This window comes from Myxocyprinus asiaticus, chromosome 37, assembly GCF_019703515.2.
Source record: "Myxocyprinus asiaticus isolate MX2 ecotype Aquarium Trade chromosome 37, UBuf_Myxa_2, whole genome shotgun sequence".
Classification (NCBI taxonomy): Eukaryota; Metazoa; Chordata; class Actinopteri; order Cypriniformes; family Catostomidae; genus Myxocyprinus; species Myxocyprinus asiaticus.
The window spans coordinates 5,843,498-5,862,013 of record NC_059380.1 but is presented as its reverse complement, the minus strand read 5'-3'; the positions used below and the strand labels follow the sequence as shown (position 1 = coordinate 5,862,013).

Here is an 18,516-nt window from a genome sequence, read left to right as displayed (position 1 = left end):
AGACAGTAGCATTGGAGTGTGGGCTGTGAAGGAGCATAAACGCCCCATTTTCTCATCTGATTCGTGAATGAGCGAGCGAACGCGTCTTTTGACCGATTGAAAGTGATGAGGAATGTCGTTCTTTTAGTTTGGTAATCTCATTAACATGGAGAGAAAGGGGCTGGATTAATAAAGAATAAAGTGACTATTGACATCAGGATGTAGATAAAACCTGTAATTACTTTTAGACTAATAATGTTGTCTTTTTTTGCATACCTTGATGGACATGCACAGCAGTTCACAAAATTATATGCTTTGTTGTCATTTGCAGGTGAAAACGCTTATGATTTTTAAACATAAATCTCTTAGTAGGCACGCTGATTTGAATAAAGTATAACTAGATTTTAAAACCTGTGTGTGTCACCTTGTGTGACTGTAACAAGGCCAAACATTCAAGGGTATGTAAACTTTTGATCAAGGCCATTTGGGTGATTTCTGTTATCATTATGATTTAAAAAGGAGCCAAACAACTATGTGATAATAAATGGCTTCATATGATCACTATCCTTAAATAAAAGATATTTAAGATAAAAGGCATGATCAGTCATATTTTCAAAATCAATGACAAAATTTCACAATTTCTGCCAGGGTATGCAAACTTTTGAGCACAGCTGTATATATGGGACCAAAAGCCTTTCCAGCAAATGGCATCACAGAGTTTTATGGCATTTTAGTGCTGATGTGTGAATGGTAGCAAAACAGATAAAAGACGGAAAGTCCTTGCATGTGTGAATAGCAAACGTGGTACACTTACCAAAAAATGCGATCTGGCAATTTCACTGCAATTTAACAGTTTTCATGTGTAAAAGTGGCTAATAATAAACTTTTTGACTAACTGTAGTAGCCACGCAACATCCTGGCATGTTTTCTGTAGTGCCTGCGAGCATTCAGAAGTATGGTAAGGCTTGGCTCATGAATATGAATTGTTATGTAACTGACAATGTCAGCATAACCAAACGAGTATTCATGAGCCAGGTCTATACCTTTACAGAATTCGTAATTTGGTTATCGGTACTATTGAGGTAACACAAGGAAAATGAAAAAGGATGGACATAGGAACTATTCCAGTACGTTTGGCATCCCTAACGAACATTTCGCAGTGTTTTTTCAATGGTGGTCTTTTTGTTTGTTTACATAGATAGCCTTAATCCGATCCACGAGAGAAATACCGAGCAGCCTTTTTAACAGAGGATTTTCGTGTTACTCACATTCAGGGAGGCAATTTCTCCTCATGGCGAGTCTCTCTGCCTTCTTTTTGGCCTCGGCCAGGCTGAAGAGCACCCCGTAAACATACTGACGGATTGGCCGGTACAGTTGCACCGCTGAGGGCAGGTCTTTGTTAGCTTCATCTTCAATGGTGACGGATAACTTAATCTCACCCTGAAAACAAGAATGATCAAACAAATTCAAACATAGGAGTGAAACAAGAAGTTGTTTCTAAGCCTAAATCCTAATTTCTAAGCCTCAAAAGATTAACCAAGGAGGATGATATAACTGGACGACCTTACAACTGAGTTGCCTGTGGCTAAACGCTGACCTTAGTGAGAATATGGTAGATGTACGGGTACATAAGGCCCTTTTTGTGTCTGTGCTCAGAAACCCGTAGCACCTCTGGCGCCACCACTGGTAAAGGGGGAATCGTGATATCCATATGGTTCCTTGTTGTCATCGAAAGGAGGGATGGAATCTGGGCATTGACCCCAATGTGACCTCTGACCTCCAGGCCTTGGTTTACAGGGGAGGTCACAGAAAGATCAGACTGGAAGAGGAATTAAAGAAATAACAGAGACTGGATTTTATTTCTTTTGTATGAAAGTATATGAAGCTTGTAACAAGCATTCTGAGGTGTTCAGCGCATTTAGAGGTAATAACTGGACCTACTTTATTTTGGTCCCCATGGTCTCCTTCTGGGATGTTGTCCATCTGATTACTCCGTTTGTCCCATCCCTTATGGTCACTTACATGACTGCATTTCAGAATTCAATTATGAAAAAATGTAAACAAAACATAAGAACAAGGACATCCAGTCTAGCGCTCGGTTACACAAACTAGTAAAATGCATTTGTGAACTTTTAATGTACACTGTAAAAAAAAAAAGTCAGTAATTTTAATGGTAAAAATGTAAAAAAAATAAAATAAAATAAAAAATAAACAACATTTAATTGTTTTACGGTAGCTACCTTAACATAAATGGTACAAAATATAATCTATTTAACAAAACAATACATGTAATTTTATGTTAAAATATCGTAAAAAATATATATAGTTTTAGATGTAATAATTATGATTTTTATGATACAAGTAATGGTAAAAACGTATATTATGTTTTACAAGAGAATACATGTAATTTTTATAGTAAACTTTTGTTAAAATTACGGTAAATAAATAAAAAAATTTCGGCGTTTACATTCGTACGTTTTACGTACCTGCGTGACCCATCCCATTTCATGATATTTTATGGGAAAAGTTATGTTTCTTCTGATGTGTATTAATTATTGCTCCTGGAAGGGTCACTTCTGATGAACTTTAAGTCATCATGTGGCCTATTGTAGTTACTACTAGGGCTGGCAACTGTGTTGAGAAACTAAATCCAAATTTTTACCTTCAACATTACAAAAATTCAAATTAAAGTCAGCAGATTTTTAAATTGACATTGTTTCCTTCGACAAGAGGGCGCATTGAATAAATATAAACCACACAGCACTGTTACATTTTTGCAAAGAAAATTCCTCGCTGTTAAAGAGAGCACTCCGTTTTAAACTAATGTGCATGGAATAAAAAATTCATATTCTCAAATGTTAAGTAGATAGTAAAACGAGGGGGGGAAACCACCTCAATAGACAGTTCTATGGCCACAATATACTACCCCAGACACCAGCTTCACAATACCCTGCGATACCAGTGTTTTTCATGGTTTATGTTTGTTATATCTGTTTATAATTGCTTTCAATTCACAGTCAATTAAGCACGATCATCATATATATGCACGATTACAGTTGGAAAAATGCAAACTTAATTTCCAATTGCCCAAAGTACACACAGTGTGTCCATTTAAGCAGTGGTAATTTCCACACGTTTTTTTATTTGTCAAAATTTTTTGGCTTTTGATAAAAATTTTCTTTAAATTTAATCAATATTTCACCATGTCACATTCATTCAAGTAAATTTTCCTCAGACTTAAAATGCATAGACTTTTAGTCGACAAAATAACATTTTAGTTGGCAATAATGTACAAAATGAAAAACCAGACAGAGAGTTTTTCTGATTGGCCAAGAAACTCTTTGTTGCCGTTTACAGAGCCTAAGGCTGTCAGAGAGACAGGTGCGATTTCTCAGGGCACGTATTACCAGTGATATCTTTCAGAGACTTGGACACCTTATGCATCAGTATTGCAAAATAAAATTGCTTACAGGACCTCAAAAATGTGAAAACCTGGCCTGAATTTATATAATTTGAAAATGGCTGTGTGCACAAGATGACAAAGCAATTCTACATTCTTTCCCTTGTTCTTGGTTACTCACTTGGCAGTGGAGGCGGTGTTCTCCTCGTTCTCTGAGGAGGAGGATGTGGAGGACGTGGCGAAGAAGGCTGGGTCCGTGTGGTTGGAGCTATCGCCATGAGTCGTGTTAACGGGGGACAACCTCTCGTAGAGGGGCGTGTGCTGCTTCCCGTCTTGAGGAATGTTGCTGTAGCTGTTCTGATCTAGAAGCTCTTTACCCGACAGGTCCAATTCATGAGTCGGTTTAACCAGTGGAGGGCCAGAATAGCCATGCTGCACCTTGGAGAATGATTGAAAACCCCAGTTTCTATTTTCTCGTATTATATGCGCAAGAACGGGAAAGCAATCATTATGAAAGGAACAGTTCACCCAAAAATGAAAATTCTGTCAATTTACTCATCCTCATTTCATTTCAAAATCATATGACTTTCTAAACCGGTCATTTTGACCCGGGCAACTTTTTTTTCTTACGAACATTTTTTTACTTAATCCAACTGGATTCCTTGACTTTGTTCACATATGGAATCTGAAACCACAAAAAAAAAAAAAAAAAAAAATTGGACCATTTTCTTTACATTTATTTGGTTTTATTTCACTTTGTTACACTTGTTGTGTTCTGGGTAAAAAATGACCAGCCATTGGAAATGAATGGATTAGACTACAAAATACAGGAGCATCCCAAACCTTTAGATGAGACACAGATCCTTTGGATGCATGTTGGCACACACAAAGTCCTAGGACATGTGCACACACAATAAACACAAACACACACACAATGTGTATTGAGCGCCCTTGAGCCCTTGAGCATAGTCTTATTCACTCATTGAGGAATATTTCAAGATCTACTTATATTATATTGCGTTTGGGCTAGTTTGAATTAGGATAATTGCTGTAAGTTACGATACATCATTGTCTATGATATATGTATGTTTCGGGAATAAGGAAAAATGTGACAAAAAGACTCTTCTGTTTATTATATTTATATGTGTCTGTGGGAATTTCAGACACTAATACTCACTGCAGTTTGGCCTCTGAGTGAAACAAATTTTCTCATTGCATTCTACTAATTGAGACCTTAAGTTATTATACAAATCTACACTGGCGGCACAGTATAATAGAAAAGGAGATGACATTGTTTCACTAGATGCGTAACATAGTAAACGGTCAAATACACGCTACCATTTCAGTGTCAAAATAAAAGCTTCAGGTAAAGGTGAGGTAAATAGGACACAAATATATTACTTGTATATAAAACAAATCTAATCCTCAAAATATTACTGATTAATAATTAGAAAATTGACTTGGTCCCACAGAAATAATTTAGTATTATTCAATATTCAACTGGGTTCTAAAAAATAAATGAGTAGCTTTTGTACACCTTGTTCATTCAGAAAAATGTTTTTGAAAAAATATATGAAGATAAATACTGCTTTTTTATTAAGCTACTATGTATCATAATATAAATATAAAAGTGCATATCAATGAAAATTATTAAATCTCATTCTCCCTTGTGATCATTTATTGAAAAACTGGGGAAACATGCCTTTATTATTGTTACATTGTTATTCAATGCCTTTAAAATATTGAGTCTACTTGGCTACAATGGATGAAATGATGGTTCTTCTGATTAAAAAAAAATCTCTTGAGCCATTTACAGCAAATATATAATATGATCGAGATATTTATCGAATATCGTTAATAGGCTGAAAAATACTGAGATATAATTTTTGTAGCCAAATCGCCCAGCCCTACCCTTTACGCACAGAGATTTGACTGGATTTCTTGAATCTTTTAACTATACTGTGCACTTTTGAGGGTGACATGCCCAAAATCCTTCAAATTTTTCTTTGGGGAACTAGATTATTTGCTGACGCATCTGTTGTGAAATTGACAAGTCTTGAACGATCCTTGCTCTTAAAAGAACAGGCTTTTTGGAGGCTCCTTATACACTTTAACACGAATGCCTCACTTTTTAACAAGTCCTGTTTCACATCACCTTGTTATTTCATCTCATCTCATTGATATTAGTCCTACAACCCCAACTCCGAAAAAGTTGGGACAGTATGAAAAAAGCTAATAAAAACAAAAATGAGTGATTTATAAATTATAATCACCCTTTGCTATATAGAAAGCACTATAACTACACATTATATGATGTTTTACTCTGTGAATTTCATTGTTTTCTTTTAATGTACAGTAATTTCAAATCAGATGATTGCAACATGCTCCAAAAAAGTTGGGACAGTCGAGTGTTTACCACCGTGAAACATCACCATTTCTTCTAATAACACTTATTAAGCATTTGGGCACTGAAGACACAAGTTTAAGTTTAGAAAGTGGAATTTTCCACCATTCATCCATTATGTAGGTCTTTAGCTGCACAATTGTATGGGGTCTTTGTTGTCGTATGGAATGCTTAATAATGCGCCACACATTCTCAGTTGGAGACAGGTCAGGACTGCAGGCAGGCCAATCTAGCACCCACACTCTCTACTTACACAGCCATGCACTTGTAATCTGGGCAGTATGTGGTTTGAAGTTGTCCTGCAGGAAATTTCCAGGACATCCCTAGAAAAGACGGTGCTGGATGGCAGTATATGTTGCTCCAAAATTTGCACATATCTGTCTGCATTAATGGTCCACTCACAGATGTGCGATTTACCCATGCCATGGGCACTGAGACACCCCTGGCCCATACGGACACTGGCTTTTGGACCTGACGCTAATAGCGGCTTGGATGGTCCTTTTCCTCTTTGGCCCGGATAACATGGTTGTTTTTCAGAAACTTTTTGAAATGTGGACTCTTCGGACCAAAAACACGGTTCCACTGTTCTACTTTCCATTTAAGATGAGACCGAGCCCAGAGAAGTCGGCAGCGCTTCTGGACAGTGTTGATGTAGGGCTTCTCCTTTACACAGTAAAGTCTTAACTTGCATCTGTGGATGCAGCAGCGAGTGGTGTTGACTAACAAAGGTTTACTAAAGTTATCCCAAGCCCATGTTCACGATATCCATTAAAGATGAATGATGTTTTTAAGACAGTGATGTCTGAAGGATCAGAGATTATTAGCATTTTCCATACTGTCCCAACATATTCAGAATTGGGGTTGTAGATTTTATGGCATTTTTGGTGGCCAAAATTTCAGTGCACCCCTAATCCTAATGGTGAACTGGATTCCAAAGCAGCAGTGGTGGTACTCACCCCAGGTTTGCCTGGAACGGAGGTCTGTGGAATGTTAAGCATTTGTGGTGCTGCTGGCACTCCCATCTGATTTAGTTTGACTGTTGGCATACAAACATAGTCTGGTTCAATCTATGCAACAACAAAAAAAGTTGTGTGAAAAAAAAAAATGCAGCTCCTACAGTCATGCACAAGTTAGCTGACAACACCAAGAAAACATTTACAATCATACAAAAAGTCAACCAGTCTGAATTGCTGAAAGACTGCAGTGCAATTTCATAAGACAATAGCTATGTGTAAAACATGCTCTCACAAATTAGACAACGTAAAATCAAATTAGTTCTTCTCTTGTTTTATAATTCTATTAACACCTGTTCAATGAACCAATTGAAACTTTTCAGGCAAGCAGAGGAGACTTTTTCCACACTAGCAGCCTCTATGCAAGAGTCCTTTCTAAAGAAGCCCATTTGTATGCATAGGGCATAGAGGCCATTCCAAAATGCACACAAGGTCCAAGGCAAGAGGGAAAATTTCTCACATTACTGAGACTGGGAGATGATTAAGAGAAAGCGCGTCTCTGAGTATGCTTTCACGTTAGCACTTTTGGTGCGCACCCAAGTACGTTTGACGTCTAAGTTCAGTGAGTTTGGTTAATGTGAACGCTGTTACATTTCACATTAACGAGAGTGGAGTCTAATGGCTTCTTTACCGCATCCGTGCTATGTGTGATTAGAATTCAATGTTTAGGTTTTGTTGTTGATCAAGGATTGACTGTAAAGGACATAAAGACATTAAAAGAGACATTATTCAATGACAAGCGGGTTGCGTTGATCTCATCTTTGGACACACATTGCACGGAACAAGTCAAGCCAAACTTTTACTCTCAACACGCATCCACACTTACCCAAATAGGGAGGGAAATGAAGAGGCCTGCTTGCGGTGGCGTAATACTCCACTGCTTTTTTGAAACGGACAAGTTTGTCATCGGTTCTGGACTAGAATACAAGGTGACACAATTATCGTATACAATACATAAAGAGAATTATAGGAATAGTTCACCCAAAAATGAGAATTTGATCATTATTTACTCACTCTCGTGTCGTTTCAAACCTAGATGCTGTTACTTTTTTCCTACTGAACACAAAGGAACACTAAAGGTGCCATATTTTAATTGAGAGATATGGCAGAGGGCAATATTTTCAGTGAATAACAAAAATTTTGGTGTGCTCCTCACACAAAGCTATCACGTGTCATAAAAGTTGCATGGCAAAAAGTTGCATGAAGAGTCTTCAAAAATGTTATGTGCTTCGTGAAAAACAGCATACAGGTTTGGAACAACATAAGAGTGAGTACATAATGACTGAACTTTCATTTTTGTTGGTAACAAAAAACAGAACAAAAAAAAATGTCTTCCACAATTCTTGGGTGCTACAAAGGCATGTCAGCTTACCTGAGAGTGCTTGAATACGTCTTTAGAAATAGCTTCCAGGTCATTGACATCTTGTAGGTTGCGGACGTAGTCGGCCACAGCCCTTATGACGACATCACAAGGAGGAAGAACAAGCTGATGGGCACGGACCTGTGTCAGAGAAAACAACCCATCACACCCCCAGCAAAAGCTCCTTCTGCTTAAAATGCGATGGGTGTCATAGGAGTATCCTGTATATCTGAACGGGTACAATCTGACACTGTCGCAAAATATTCATAAATATACAAAATGCAGAGGTAATAAGGTAATTAACCTTATTTTCTTTTAAAATCAGAGATTTATGTTGATATGTGAATGATTTGTTCATAAACTAAACTTCAGTTCCTACTAATCAATGGATATCATAAATTGGAAAATATCTAAGGTAGATGCGTGTAATATTTTCAATGCTAAAAAAACAATTTTAGGATTTACGCATTTCAATTTCAAAGCAAAATTCCATAAAATTTAATTGAGTAATCTTTAATAAAATAAAATAAAAAATGAAATATTGTATGCTTTATTAATTGAATTTTGTTGAAAATTACACATTAAATTTAATGGAACTTATCAAATTAAAATGCGTAAATCTTAAAAATAGGCTAAACATTTTTTTGAGTGTATACAGAGACAAATATAAATAAGCCGTTTATAAGCTGATTTAACCTGAAAAAAGTACCCTTCGGCACTTTCCAGGGTTAATATAGTTTGTTTTTATTTCAAATTTATTTTCAATTTGTCATTCCAATTTAGTTTAGTTTTTGTTAGTTTTCACTCTTTGACTATAAGTTTTAAGTTTTAAGTTCAGTGTTTTCTAGTTTCAGTTTAGTTAGTTTTTATATTAGTTTTAGTATTTTGTGGCTGCCAAAGCTAAAGCGATTTCAGGAATCATTTAAATATGTCAAATGGTGTTAAAGTCTTGTGTTACCACCATCTACTGACATTTTTCAAATTTTAAATATACTGTGCATCAAAAGCTAAAATGTAAATTAATTTGAAGTCATTTTTATTTTTAGTTAGTTTTGGACTCATGTAAAAGTATTTTAGTTTCAGTTGTTTACAACCATGTTCTTGTATTTTTTTTAGTTAATGAAAAGGTTTCATTCAGTTTTCGCTTTCATTAATAGCACTGGCACTTTCAAAACATTGATCTTGCTGTTTAAGTGATCAGCCCAGCCTGACACCGCAACATTGGCTCAACCAATGGTGCTAGTCTGGGGTGGGACTATCTGTTTGTCCAACCAATGGAAGACATGGAGAGTTTTCTGGAATCTATTTGAAAATAGTGATTTTTAGTACTGCGATCCCATTCGCAAAAACTGCACATTTCAGCGCTAAAGGCGTCATGACATGAGGAATCAAATTGTCCTTGATCATTTTACAAAGAAGAGGTCACTGTACAATTTAAACATACTGTAAGCTTCAGAACTCAAAACTTCCTCCTCCCTGCAAAAGTGCATTTGTTGAAACCAAGCTGCCAAAACGACTAGTTGTCTGCCTACTTCCTCCACATTGTGATGTCACACTGTGATAGATATTTGCACCTGACCACCTTCACAACAACACATCAAAGCCTACTTTACATTATCACCTCCGAAGCCCCGCCCAGTAGCAGTGAACAGTGAGATGGCGACGAGAGAGGTTTTGGTGCTGCTTCTACTTTAAAGGGATAGTTCACCCAAAAATGAAAATTCTCTCATTATTTACTCACCCTTATGATATCCCAGGTGTGTATGACTTTCTTTCTTCACCAGAACACATTTGAAGAAAACTAGAAAAATTTCTTAGCTCAGTAGGTCCTTAAAATGCAAGTGGATGGTGATTTGACTTTTGAAGCTCCAAAAAGAACAGATAGTCAGCATAAACATCATCCATATGACTCCAGCGGATAAATTAATGTCTTCTAAAGCGACATGATCACTTTTGGAGCGAAAAAGATCATTTAAGTACTTTAACTCTAAATAATGCTTCCGGTCAACAGCGGTGTGCACATGTGACATAATCGTGTTGGCACGTGAGACACGCAAGAACTGAGGCACATGAGTCACAGCCGGAAGAGCAGCGCTGTTTACAAGTGAATAGGAGGAACGCTGTACTGAAGCTTAGTTGGTTTTGGTTTAGATCTGTATTTATCTGTTTCTTTACTCACAATGGTGCGTTTGTGTGCTTATTCTGGATGTCTCAACCGAGTGGAGAATGTGAGATTACATCCGTAATATGACAACGTGAATACGTCACGAGAGACAGTGTGCACTCAGCCCTCTCATGAAGCCTACCGGAAGTGTTTGATTATAGTTAAAAAGTACTTAAATATTGATCTTTCTCGCACCATAAGCGATCGTGTCACTTTAGAAGACATTAATTTAACCGCTGGAGTCGTATGGATGAAGTTTATGCTGACTATCTGTTCTTTTTGGAGCTTCAAAAGTCAAATCACCATCCACTTGCATTTTAAGGACCTACTGATCTATTTTTCTTCAAATGTGTTCTGGTGAAGAAAGAAAGTCATACACACCTGCATCATGAGAGTGAGTAAATAATGAGAAATTTTCATTTTTGGGTGAACTATCCCTTTAAGACTTGACAGTAAATGCCCACAGTTATGATTGGCTCTCTGCTCTTGGCTGACCTGAGTCAAGAGCAGAGAGCCAATCATTACAGTGGGTGTTTACTGTCAAAGTCTTAAAGGAGAAGCAGCACCAAAACCGAGGGTCAGAATGAGGGTGGAAAATGATCATGTTTTACAAATATAGGACTGTTTTTTGTGCAAAACACTTTTTTTTTATCTTATAAGTGAACCTCAAGGAACATGCTTTTTGACCTCGTAACAAACCCTATATCTCGGTTTCATGTAACACACACAAACGTACACATACAGTTGAAGTCAGAAGTTTACATACACCTTAGCCAAATACATTTATCTCAGTTTTTAACAATTCCTGACATTTAATCATAGAAAACATTCCCTGTCTTAGATCAGTTAGGATCACTACTTTAAGAATGTGAAATGTCAGAATAATAGTAGAGAGAATGATTTATTTCAGCTTTTATTTCTTTCATCACATTCCCAGTGGGTCAGTTTACATACACTTTGTTAGTATTTGGTAGCATTGCCTTTAAATTGTTTAACTTGGGTCAAATGTTTTGGGTATCCTTCCACAAGCTTCTCACAATAAGTTGCTGGAATTTTGGCCCATTCCTCCAGACAGAACTGGTGTAACTGAGTCAGGTTTGTAGGCCTCCTTGCTTGCACATGCTTTTCCAGTTCTGCCCACAAATTTTCTGTCAGACTGAGGTCAGGGCTTTGTGATGGCCACTCCAATACCTTGACTTTGTTGTCCTTAAGCCATTTTGCCACAACTTTGGAGGTATGCTTGGGGTCATTGTCCATTTGGAAGACCCATTTGTGACAGAGCTTTAACTTCCTGGCTGATGTCTTGATGTTGCTTCAATATATCCACATCATTTTCCTTCCTCATGATGCCATCTATTTTGTGAAGTGCACCAGTCCCTCCTGCAGCAAAGCACCCCCACAACATGATGCTGCCACTTCATGGTTGGGATAATATTCTTCGGCTTGCAAGCCTCACCCTTATTCCTCCAAACATAACGATGGTCATTATGGCCAAACAGTTAAATTTTTGTTTCATTAGACCAGAGGACATTTCTCAAAAAAGTCAGATCTTTGTCCCCAAGTGCACTTGCAAACTGTAGTCTGGCTATTTTATGGCAGTTTTGGTGCAGTGGTTTCTTCCTTGCTGAGCAGCCTTTCAGGTTATGTCGATATAGGACTCGTTTTACTGTGGATATAGAAACTTGTCTACCTGTTTCCTCCAGCATCTTCACAAGGTCCTTTGCTGTTGTTCTGGAATTGATTTGCACTTTTCACACCAAACTACATTCATCTCTAGGAGACAGAATGCGTCTCCTTCCTGAGCGGTATGATGGCTGCGTGGTCCCATGATGTTTATACTTGCATACTATTGTTTGTACAGTTGAATGTGGTACCTTCAGGTGTTAGCTCCCAAGGATGAACCAGACTTTAAGTCAGATTTCTTTTGATTTTCCCATGATGTCAAGCAAAGAGGCACTGAGTTTGAAGCTAAGCCTTAAAATACATCCACAGGTACACCTCCAATTCAGTACACCTCCTATCAGAAGCTAATTGGCTAACTGTCTAAAGGCTTGACATTGAATTTTCCAAGCTGCTTAAAGGCACAGTTAACTTAGTGTATGTAAACTTCTGACCCACTGGAATTGTGATATCATCAATTAAAAGTGAAACAATCTGTCTGTAAACAATTGTTGGAAAAATGACTCATGTCATGCACAAAGTAGATGTCCTAAATGACTGCCAAAACTATAGTTTGCTAATATTAAATCTGTGGAGTGGTTACAAAATGAGTTTTAATGACTTCAACCTAAGTGTTATGTAAACTTCTGACTTCAACTGTCCATGCACTGAGAATGACAGTTACTAAAAGTGATGATCACACACTGATCTGCTATTCTAGAGTTAAAATTGTGTATAGCCCACTCTATTCTAGCTCACAGTAAATCAATAAAGCCATCTGAAAAGCAACACCAACACTAAGAACAGATAACACAAGGTTACACATAATTGTTCCAATCCTCTGTTCAACCCCTTTCCTTTGTACTTGAAGCTTGCTTGAGTTGTCTGGGTGAGATTCAAAGATTCAGAGTATTTAAAACCAAGAGGATACTTGTTAAAGACGGTGCTGAAGTGATTTTGCATGGTCCTGATAAGTTATTTGCCAGACCTCATTTCAATCTGGTTGTCAAGGAAACTGGTCACAGCGGCTTGTTACAGAGACTGAAGTCTTATGTTTGCACTGTTTAAACATTACGTTGTGAATGAAGAAATCCTCCAATTATTAATAGCTCAAAACAAACAGCTGCGATACATGCAAGGGTAATAAACAGCTAAATTAAAAATGTAATATTATGTAGATACCAAGGCCAAATGAAAATGTTTAAATTTAAACATCGGATAACAAAAACATTTCATTTGAGTGGCTAAGTTTACATGGACACCAATACTCTGATTATTGCAATAATCAGTGTATAAGGAATAATTAAGTGAAGATGTTTACATGATTTGGGCAAACCTCTTCAATCCCATTTACATGCAACTTGCCATTACTCTGATTATTCGCTCTACACTGGTTGCTGACTGCCGTTTCAGGTGAAGCCAAGAAATAAGTGCAGCTTCTTCTGTTTCAGAATATTTTCAAACCTGTGCTTGAGCGTAACATCATCCGTCTGTTGCACTGGCGCAGGCGCACTTTGGTCAGAGTGGAAGAAATGCGATTACATGCCAGTAAAAAGCGATAAAAATAGGAGTACTCCACATATCTTACTTCGATAATCATTACTCTGATTATTAGCATAATCACAATTAAATAATCACCGTATTCTGTTTACATGAGCAACATTGCCTTAATCGCATTGTGATAGCATTATGAGGGTGCATGTAAACAAAGCCATTGTTGCCGTTACCTTCAAGGATGCTAAAGGGTGCTCAGGACCAAGTAAACTCCAGTGAAAGGCAGCCAAGTCTTCATCAGGCAGTATGTGATTACCTTCAAAAATAGTATTTAGTTATTAGACCACGAACTGCAAAGAGAGTAACTTACTTGTGCTTTATTACTTCAGCTGAGCATTACTTGTGTATATGGCTGTGTGACAATAAAGTGATTTGATTTGATTTGATTTGACTTAGTAACAAAAATGAGCAAGATGATTTCAAGACATTTCAAGACATATATATTCACAATACAAATATTAGCATAATATTTTATTACAATTTGAAATATTAAAACATTAGCATATAAAAGTGGAAATATTTGTACAAAATTCAAACGTACCTAAAAGTGAAGCAAAAATGACAAAACGATTTGGATTGAGATTAAGCTGCTTGGCAACTTCGTGCATCAGGTATTGGCTGGTAGTGAGGCTCTTGCCATTGCGGCTCAGTTTAAGAGCATGGGCACTGAAGTAGTACGGGATGTTGCACAGGGCGTAGTCAGAATCATAGGCAACCAAGCCATGGAACCCATTTTCTCTAAATAAGGCAATCACTTCCTGGTGATGGTCCTCGATAGTCTGGACAACCTGAAAGAGGAAGCAAATTATGGGAGCACTCATTAGAAGACTGAAAACAAATACATATAAAAGGTGACTACACTGCAGTACTTCGCATATTACCATGAAAGAACTAGGCATATTTTGCTTGGGAATTTATTTATTTTTTTTCCTGTATTGCATAATTATTTCTCTGTCAAATGCTTTATTGATTAATAAAGGCATAAATGCTCCCTAATGAATTCCTCTATTATATGGAACATACAATATTTCTTTATATTATATTCTATGCCATCTAATTACATTTTGTGCCATTACATTTTATGGGTAAGATGTAAGAAACTTTAAATCAAATTATTCATTATGCAAAATTATGCATTTGACATGTATAATATTAATATTAATATACAGTATATTGTATACACTCACTGAGCACTTTATTAGGAACACCTGTATACCTACTTATTCATGCAATTATCTAATCAGCCAAGCAGTGTGCCAGCAGTGCAATGCATAAAATCATCCAGATACGGGTCAGGAGCTTCAGATAATGTTCACATCAATCATCAGAATAGGGAAAAATGTGATCTCAGTGATTTGGACCGTGGCATGATTGTTGGTGCCAGACAGGCTGGTTTGAGCATTTCTGTAACTGCTGATCTCCTGGGATTTTCACGCACAACAGTCTCTAGAGTTTACTCCGAATGGTGCCAAAAACAAAAAACATCCAGTAAGGGGCAGTTCTGCGGGCGGAAACACATTGTTGATGAGAGAGGTCAACGGAGAATGGCCAGACTGGTTTGAGCTGACAGAGAGGCTACGGTAACATAGATTACCCTAATTGTAGTGAGCAGAATAGCATCTCAGAATGCACAACACGTCGGACCTTGAGGCGGATGGGCTTCAACTAGAACCATGGTCGAAATCACTGAGATCACATTTTTCCCCCATTCTGATGGCTGATGTGAACATTAACTGACGCTCCTGACCCGTATCTGCTTGATTTTATACATTGCACTGCTGCCACACGATTGTCTGATTAGATAATCGCATGAATAAGTAGGTGTACAGGTGTACCTAATAAAGTGGTCAGTGAGTGTAGTTATATCTGTGCTGATAAACGAATTAATCTTTATGCTTTTGAATAAATAGACTTGTTTATTTGCACAATTTAAACTTGCATAGTTATTGATGCTGGGTATGTTTGGATAGGTGTACTTGTAAGTAGGAGGGTCCCATTTTGAAAATCTGCTTAGGGCCCCCAAAATGCTAGGGCCGGCCCTGAGGTTCAGAATTTGTCATCAACAGCATGAATCCTTGTACTCAACCTGCCTTGTGTCAAGAGTCCAGGCTGGTGGCGGTGGTTTAATGGTGTCGGCAATGTTTTCTTGGCACACTTTGGGCCCGTTAATACCAGTCAATCATCGCTTGAATGCCACAGACTATTTGAGTATTGTTGCTGACCATTTGCATCCCTTCAAGGCCACAATTCACCCATCTTGTAAAGCAAAGGTCATCTCAAACAGGTTTCATGAACATGACAATGAGTTCACTGTTCTTCAGTGGCCTTTCCAGTCACCGGATCTGAATCCAATAGAACACCTTTTGGATGTGGTAGAACGGGAAATTAGCAGCATGAGTGTGCAGCTGACAAATCTGCAGAAATTGCGTAATGCAATCATGTCAACATGGACCAGAATCTCAAAGGAATGTTGCCAACATCTTGTGGAATCCATGCCACCAAGAATTGAGGCTGTTTTGAGAGCAAAGGGAGGCCCTACCTATTATTAGTATAGTGTTTCTATTAATTAAGAGTGTGTATATATGTATTCTTTAAATTTCTTGTTGTTGATCTCAATTATCCACAGTTTACAAGTATAAAAGATGATCAGTATGAAATATTTTCCAGTCATTTTCCATGCCTGTATAAATAACAGCAAGTCATTTCTTCAATTAAGTACCCTGAAAATAAAATAAATAAAGGAATGAATGAATCAAAAGCATTTGCGGGGAAGAATCTCAGAAGTCAAATCAGAACATTTGGCTCTCTTTCAAACCAGACTCAGGAACTTGGTCTGCTAAATCTCAGCAGAAGTGACGCAGAGGAGCATGCAGCCAATCACAGAGCAGAGCTTACTCTTCCTGTAACAAGGGCACTGCGGAGCAGCCAATCACAGTAAAGAAAATGTGGCCCTTCCCTTTGCCATCACAACCTAGTACTATATAGGTTAGTACTAAATGAGTACTATCGTTTTATACACACACACACACATATATATATATATACACCTTTGTGTAGGCTTATAAAGCATGACAATATCTGTTTTAAAGTAGACATAGGGCACATAAGCCTTGCAAATCTATAGGTTATACAATATTCTTGTATAATATTTTGACAGCTATATGCATTGTGTTTGGCAATACAAAAAGTCACTACAATTAGGTACACACAGTTTTGCAGTCAATTTGAATTCATGTCAAAACACCACAGTCACATCCAGCTGGGTTGAAAAGTCCTGTACAGTTGGCCTCTTTCTAGGTGCCCAAATCTCTATGGAACTAAATGTGATCTGATCAGGCATATACCACCAGCATGCCAAACAGATTCAAGTCCAAGTTGGCTTACAGTGATCATGTTAGGAAGGTTGAACCTACTAATGTCAGCCTGCAGAATAACAAAGCATGCACTCGTGACTTTGACCACTGTGTTGACTGGTTTAAGAAACAAAAAAGGCAACAGAAGGCTCAATTTCAGAGCTGAGCATCAAGCCAACAGTCCTGGAGCTTGACCTGGCTTTAGTAGTCCATCTAGGACAAGCTTAGGTCGGTTTTAGCTGTTTGTTTGTTTTTTCAGCAGGGATATACAGTTATTGATGACCCAATACGAGAGTCACCTCATTAGTTGACAGCCTTCTAGCTTGTAAGAGAAGGACTTTGGGACTGGTTCTGCTAAGCTAACGGTGGCATACGGGCCAGAGATGGCAACAACACAACAAGCATCTGCTGCTGCAACACTCACCCCGATGTGGAACCTGAGGAGCGCCAGGCGGATGCAGTGGGCCATGCACACCGGAGGCAGGAACCAGACCTTGGGCGGCGGGGTGCCCTTGTTCTGGACGTGGCTGACGATCTGCTGGGCGGTCTGCGTCTCGTTCACCTGTCGCTTGACCCACTCGTGGAGACGGCCTTTCTCCAGGGCGCCATGGAAGCACACCAGTAGCTCGATGTTGCCGTGGAAGCAGGCTTTGGCAAGTGCGGCGAGGTACCCGAGCATGTGGTTCCACTGGCCTCCGCTTACCCAGTCGGTGTAGAAGCCGCCGTAGAGCCGGTGCAAGCAGTTCTCGGCGTCCACCAGCAGCCGGAGCGGAGTCTGAGGGGGTCTCTGCCGGCCGCCGCCGACCAGACTTCCGCGGGCGAGCTTCTGGAGCTCCACCGGCACCACGGCGTTGGGGCAATGCTTCTCGATGTATTCCTGGAAACCCTGCACACCCATAACTGCTGTCCGAAAGTGTGATGTCTGTTATTTTGGGTTTAGTAAGAACGTTAAAGTGTCTGGAGGAAACGGAGAGAGAGAGAGAGAGAGTTGCGAGCGAGCAGCCTCTCCCGAATGCTGAGAACCGAACTGAAGGAATATTGCTGCGGATGTAGAAGTTGATCGGTCGAAAATCAATCAAACCGGAGATGCATCTGTAGTTTTGTGTGAGTTGTTATTTGGCTCATGGCTGATAGCCGCCGTGTGCAACCTTATGGAGCCATGTCTGCGGTCTGGATGTGAGGGAAAGAGGCGAGCGCAGCGACGCAGGGCACGTAGTGACACCGGAGGAGGAGTCTGGAGTTCAGGTGGGCGTGGTTGAACAGCGGGAGAACTGTTGCATGTTCAGTCTGGCAAGTTGTTTAATTGATCAAACATACATATGAGGGTCATTGACAAATAATGTTGTCCAAAATTATATGAATGAGAATTTTTGTAAAAAATAAAATGTAGTTTAAAATATGTTTCATATTTTAAACAACATTTGTTGCATAAAAAAAATATTTAAACTGAAAAAAAAAGATGTACACAACCTAATCATTAATTTAAAAAAGTAAAAAACAACATTAATATATATATATATATATATATATTTTTTTTTTTTTTTTTTTTAAACAAATATTATGAAAGTTTGAGTTACAAATATCAAGTCGTTTTCTTAGGGTTGCTCCATTTGTCCTGAACAAAATGTGC

At 38.3% G+C, this 18,516-nt stretch overlaps 1 protein-coding gene across 2 annotated transcripts in view; it reads right to left on the bottom strand.

Moving 5' to 3' along the window:
* Window positions 1-18,086, bottom strand: part of LOC127427573 (constitutive coactivator of PPAR-gamma-like protein 1) — a 37,565-nt gene extending 19,479 nt beyond the window's left edge. The window contains exons 1-10 of one of the 2 annotated variants that reach the window (XM_051675231.1): window positions 17,311-18,086; window positions 14,075-14,321; window positions 13,707-13,789; window positions 8,169-8,297; window positions 7,623-7,713; window positions 6,740-6,819; window positions 3,561-3,817; window positions 1,921-2,020; window positions 1,577-1,798; window positions 1,248-1,419 (exon numbers count right to left, since the gene is read on the bottom strand). In XM_051675231.1, the coding sequence (XP_051531191.1) occupies window positions 1,248-1,419; window positions 1,577-1,798; window positions 1,921-2,020; window positions 3,561-3,817; window positions 6,740-6,819; window positions 7,623-7,713; window positions 8,169-8,297; window positions 13,707-13,789; window positions 14,075-14,321; window positions 17,311-17,784 (1,855 nt within the window). In that variant the 5' untranslated portion in view covers window positions 17,785-18,086. The remainder of the gene's footprint in view (window positions 1-1,247; window positions 1,420-1,576; window positions 1,799-1,920; window positions 2,021-3,560; window positions 3,818-6,739; window positions 6,820-7,622; window positions 7,714-8,168; window positions 8,298-13,706; window positions 13,790-14,074; window positions 14,322-17,310) is intronic. The other variant, XM_051675232.1, reaches the window with a different exon arrangement.
* Window positions 18,087-18,516: the final 430 nt, after the last annotated feature.